The sequence below is a fragment of the Camelina sativa genome, chromosome 7 (genome assembly GCF_030686135.1).
Source record: "Camelina sativa cultivar CO46 ecotype springtype chromosome 7, ASM3068613v1".
Taxonomy (NCBI): domain Eukaryota; kingdom Viridiplantae; phylum Streptophyta; class Magnoliopsida; order Brassicales; family Brassicaceae; genus Camelina; species Camelina sativa.
In genome coordinates, this window is record NC_141886.1 from 4,565,495 (window position 1) to 4,571,735 (window position 6,241).

Consider the following 6,241-nt stretch of genomic DNA (forward strand, 5'->3'; position numbering starts at 1 on the left):
TGGTAGTTGGCATGAAACTGGGCTGTCCATTGTCGCTTTGTTTTTGATGTAATCTGTAGCAGTTAATATGATCTTATTCAAATCAAGATAAAATATAACTAGTTGAAGCCAATGCAAATTCCAAATGAATCAACAACAGACGTAATACTAGGATTTGTACATTAATATATATCTTCTCCATCACAAGTGTGGAACAACGTATTTGGCTGTGTGATTAAAATAACTATATTGAGTACAATGTATATATGAATGACTCAAACATATATAGACAAAGTAGTCTAAGCAAATGATTAATTATCCCAAGATAGACAAAGGCAATGAATGCACGCTCACCAAAACCAAATTAATATATATCTTCTGAAGGATAATGTAATCATAGGAACAATTTAAATCACACAATATTACTGGTTTTAAAATTCAAAAAAATATTGTGTAGTTCATAAAAGTGAAGAGAATTCAGTATAATTCTCAACAAATAACCATAAATCAATACCCCAAAAATCTTTGAGACTATACATCAAACATGAGGTTTAAAACGCAAATAATTTTGTATCCAAGAAAAATTAGGACCAGCGATGGTTCTAGAACTGGAAGATTGGTGATGCAGGGGAGATTTACCTGAGACATTGATGGTTCTAGTCTTCTAGAACTGAAATTTTGGGAGCGTGAGAAGTTGAATAAGCAGGAAGAGACGAGAAACAGAAGCAGCGGTGGTGTGGGTTTTAGACGACGAAGCCGGAGGAAGAGGAGAGAAGAAGTAGCGGTGGTGTTGGATTTAGACGAGAGAGCTTAATTAGGTTAGTGGAAGAGGAGAGAATTACACTTAAGGAAATAAAATAGATGAGGAAGACGAAGAGAAACACTTAGGCAAAAACATAAATCACTGCTTAATATTTTATTCTTCCCCCACACACCCAAAATTATTTAGGCGCAAGTCCCAAATTTTTCCACCTTCTCCCAAATTGCACTCCCTCCAAATTGTAATAAAATATATATATTTAATCTAGTTTTTTACATCATATTATTTTATGTAATTATTAGTTTTGTAATAGTAGATTTATTATTCATAAAATATGACATATGTCTCCTATAAAATATTTAATGTAATTATTAGTTTCGTGGGAGTAGATTCATTATTCACAAAATATGACACATCATATAAATTATTTAATGTAATTATTAGTTTTGGAGTAGATTTATTATTCACAATATATGACACATATCTTCTTGAAGTATAAATTATTTAATGTAATTATTAGCTTTTGAAGTAATAGGTTTATTATTCATAATATGAAAGATATTTTACAAAAGACGACACAACTAATGATGGATACATAATTAGATAAAATTAACACTTAATCGGAGTTCGAATCACAGTCGATCACACACATCTTCTATATCATCTTCTGATACATACTCGTCATCAGGATCATCCGACGGTAAATCTTCATAATTAGAAATGTCTTGCACAGCATGAACTTGGACCCTTAGCAATTCACTTGGTACAACCACTTGGTTGTATCTATCATCTTGTAAAGCTATTTCATCTACTTCCAATGTTTCGCGAACACCTCGAGGTAAGACTTTAGTACAAGCCCACCAATCATCTACCGTTGTACCTCCACCCAAACGTGGATAAGGAATGAAACAAACTTGATCACATTGTTCTGGTAACACAAAATGATCGTATTTCTCGTATCTTCTACGTGGTGCGACATCAACAATACCAATATGATGTCTGCGCACCCCACAACTTTTTGTCTGAAACAATCCGACCCATTTAAAATATATATATATATATAATAATAATAATAATAAAAATCTAAACTAGTGGTCCCATACCCACTAGATACCTAACCACAACAACCAAGAGCAGAAATGACCGATACCATTAAACCAATAAAACAATAGTATTCCATAACCATTAATTCAATAAAACCAAACATCATGAATCACATAAACAGAAATCCTGAACAACATTCTAGGACTCACCTCTAACAACCTAACAGAAACCAGACAACAACCAAGCGAGTCACTAGAACATCCTCCTCTTCATTACCTTGATTCCACGATCACACTTTTCCTTTACCTGCACTACAAACACAAATTGAGATGCATGAGTATTTTATAAACACTCAGTAAGGCAATCCTCCCATCTACTGGGCTATACACACAAACAATAGAGACATCTCTATCCATCAACCAACAATCAATAGCCAAACAATAACAAACCCGGACTCTGCATCGATCGACACCAATCCATGCATCGACCAACACCAATTGGGGCTGCATCGACCGACACAAGCTTGCATCGACAAACACACACACTGCATCGACTGACGCATGCTCGACATTGCACGAAATCCCTAATTGCATTGACCAAGGCCTCCACATGGCATCGACCGACGCACATGCCGAGCACCGTTTTCCCCCGAAGCTTCTCGCTGGATCTCCGTTCCTACACCAACAAAACTCGATCCCAACCCACAAGAAAGCTTCCCAAAGCCCGAAATAACATTCTAACAAGCCAAACAACACATAAACAAGCAAATCAGAGAGATCTCCAGCTTAGATAAGCCATGGTCATGTACTTACCTTTGCCACAGACGATTTTGAACCTCAAACAAGCAAAACAACGCTCCTAGGAAGCTCCTACAACAATCCTGATACGCCCAAAATTGGAGGATCACTCAGCCGGATTAGAAAGTATAGAAACTCGCCAAGGTGCAAGGTGCAACAAGGGATATTTGATGGATTGAGGGGTCACACAGCAGTTGCAGAAGGCTGCTGATATTCCCAACTCCAATCACTGTTAGATATGACACACTAGTCCAGCAAGAGGAGGCTGTTACTTGGATATTACACACCAAGAAACAAAGAAATGTTCTAGAAAAAGAACAAAGAGATAGACTCATAAAATGAAAAGGAAATTGATTGATGATTCTCAAATAAGATTACATGAGTTTATATAGTGATAAGAAACTTGGTAACAAAGCCAAGTTTGATTATTCTTGAAACTAAAAGATAATAAAGATAGTAAGTTAAATGAAGATTCAACTTTTGGTGCATGTTTCTCTTCCCAAGGTGTCCTTCCCAAGGTGAGTTGAACTCCATTTTCGTCATCCCTCTTTGACCACAAAATAAAGTGATTATTTTGGGCTTTCTTGGACTTGAATTAGGCTCAAAGTGGGCTGGACTTGATAGATATCATCTCCAATAGTTTTTCTCATGCTCTCTTTGGCCATAAGCTCTTGAATAAGCCCATTTAGTGCATATCTTAGCTTCTTAGCTTTTGCTCTAGTCATTGGTCCTCCAGGTACATGCAATGGTTTCTCAGCAAAAAGCTCATCGGGTTCAAGCTCAGCTATAAGTTCCTCATGTTCAAGCTCAGATACAAGCTCCTCCTCATTAGCTCCATCCATGGTCACATCATCCCCCTCCTCTTGAAAAGGATTTGTCCTCAAATCTGGATCATCTGCCACAAAGGGAACTAAATCAGAAACATTAATGATTGATCTCACATTGTACTTACCTTGAAGATCAAGTTGGTAGGCATTGTCATTGATCTTTTTTTTGATCTCGAAGGGTCCATCAATTCTAGTCTTGAGGTTTGATTTCCTTTCAGCGGGAAACCGTTCTTTCCTCAAGTGAACCCACACTTGGTCTCCGGGTTTGAATACCATCTTGCGCCTTCCTTTGTTAGCTTCTTTTGCATATTGCTTTGTTTTCTCTTCGATGTTTATTCTAGCTTTCTCATTGATCTGTTTGTCAAGATCAGCTTTCTTTTTCCCATCCAAGCTAGCTATTTCACTCAAAGGTAGAGGGGTTAGATCCAATGGAGATAAAGGATTAAAGCCATAAACGATTTGGAACGGAGAAAACTTAGTTAAAGAATGAACTGATTGATTGTATGCAAAATCAACATGTGGTAAACAATCTCCCCAATTTTTAATGTTCTTTTTGTTCAAAACGTGCAAGAGAGTAGACAAAGTTCTATTAACTACTTCAGTTTGTCCATCAGTTTGCAGATGACAAGTAGAGGAGAATAGCAAATTAGTTCCTAGTTTAGACCAAAACGTTTTCCAGAAGTAACTCAAAAACTTTGTCTCCCTATTAGAAACAATTGACTTAGGCACTCCATGAAAACGAACAATTTCCTTGAAGAACAACTCAGCAACATGCAAAGCATTATCAGTTTTGTGACAAGGTATGAAATGCGCCATTTTTGAAAATCGATGAACGACCGCAAAGACTGAATATTTACTAGTCCTAGTTCTAGGCAAACCAAACATAAAATCCATAGAAATATCTGTCCAAGGCTGAGTAGGAATAGGATGTCGATACTTTACCGTGATGTTGTTGATGGCTCTACAATCAACACACATGCGCAAACTTTCATCCTTTTTAGGCAAAAGTAGGACTAGAGGTGCACATGGGCTCACACTCTCTATGATATGTCCCTTCTCCATGTGTTCATTAACTTGCCTTTGAATCTCCAATGTCTCCACAAGATTAGTCCTGTAAGCTGGTCGGTTTGGAAGTGATGCACCTAGGATGAAATCAATTTGATGTTCTTACCTCTTATTGGCGGCAAATCGTTAGGGTTCTCTTTTGGAAAGATATCTGAGAATTCCTGCAAAACATCTATCAAATGACTCGGGAGCTCTGGTGCAAGGTCAGAAAATCCTATTAGTGTTTCTTTATACACAAGCAAAACCAATGGCTGTTGAGAGTACAAAAATTTCCTTACTTGACTTTCTTTGACAAAGAAATTGGAGTTCTTAGGAGATACCTCAGGTTTTGCTGGTTTAATTTCTTTGTCTCGGCTATTCTTCAACTGGAGCTGGTCTTGATGGACCTCCAATGGAGTTAAAGGAACCATAGTGATCTTTTTTCCTTTATGCTCAAAGGAATGCCGGTTGGTGTAGCCATCATGTATCAACCTCATGTCAAACTGCCAAGGTCGTCCTAGAAGGATATGGCTTGTATCCATGGGAAAGACATTGTACATGATCTCATCTTCATATCGCCCGATGGTAAGAGGAACCATGACTTGTTCCTTGACACACTGTTCGCCTGTCTCATTCAACCATTCCAGTTTAAAGGGATGAGGTCTGGTCTCAAGTCCAAGCTTCCTAACAAGAGTATCACTAGCAACGTTAGTACAGCTTCCATCGTCAATTATCAAAGAACAAACTTTATCTTGAACTAAACATCTAGTGTGAAAGAGATTCTCCCTTTGTTCTCGGTCATTGGACTTAGGCTGAACGCTCAATGATCTCCTAGTGACCAGAAGTGTCCCTTGAGTTGGATATTCAAACTGTTCTTCCTCTTCGTCAAAGATTGGACCAAGATCTTTCTCTTTTTCTTTATCGTCCTTGGACTCCACGTCACCGTTATCTAGGAGGATCATTACCTTTTGATTCGGACATTTGTTGGCATAATGTCCAAGTCCTTGACATTTGAAACACTGAATATCTCTTGCCCGATTGTTGGTCTCGACTGCTTTTCCTTTATCAAGACGAGTCGGAGCATTAGTCTTAAAAACTGAATTTGATGGGGTTGGAGACTTACCTTTATCTTGATAACTTGGTTTTGGAGCAGAGGAAGGTTTAGAGAAACCACTTCTCTTGGTTTGTTGTTCGATTAGAATCGCCTTGTGCAACATTCCCTCCAAGCTTTCATATTCTTGAAGCTCCATTCTGTCCTGAATGTCCCGATGGAGGCCTGCAAGGAATCTGGCCATGGTAGCTTCTAAGGTTTCATCTACATCCGCCTTGATCATTAAGCTTTCCATTTCATGGATATAGTCCTCCACAGATTTGGTTCCTTGAAGCAAGCATCTGAGTTTTTGGTGGAGATCTCTGTGGTAATGAGCCGGCACAAACTGTTTCCTCATCACGGTAGTGAGCTCATCCCATGAAGCTATTGGTCTTCCACCTGTCCTTCTCCTGTGAGTCAAAACTTGATCATACCAGTTTCTAGCATAGCCTATAAATTCAGTTGCTGCTAACCTAACCTTCTTGAGTTCAGAAATTTTTTGACAATCGAATATTAACTCCATTTTCCTTTCCCATTCTAGGTAAACATCCGAATCGTTTTTACCTTCAAAGGTTGGAATTTTAAGTTTTAAACCACCTAAATTGTCATTTCTTGTACCAAAAGGATTGATATCACCTTGATCACGGTTTCTATGACTTCGTCTAGGTCGGTTGATGGATCGATCATCTTCTTCATGGAA

General features: G+C 38.1%; 1 protein-coding gene across 1 annotated transcript; it reads right to left on the minus strand.

The window, feature by feature from the left end:
• Positions 1-4,549: 4,549 nt before the first annotated feature.
• Positions 4,550-5,701, minus strand: LOC147940854 (uncharacterized). Its single transcript, XM_087458294.1, has one exon. It carries the CDS (start codon positions 5,699-5,701, stop codon positions 4,550-4,552), a length of 1,152 nt encoding a protein of 383 aa, XP_087314420.1.
• Between the last annotated feature and the right edge of the window lie 540 nt (positions 5,702-6,241).

Bases quoted from the DNA above. Each gene is read 5' to 3' on its own strand.
- LOC147940854 (XM_087458294.1), bottom strand. From the start codon at position 5,701: ATGGAGCTTCAAGAATATGAAAGCTTGGAGGGAATGTTGCACAAGGCG.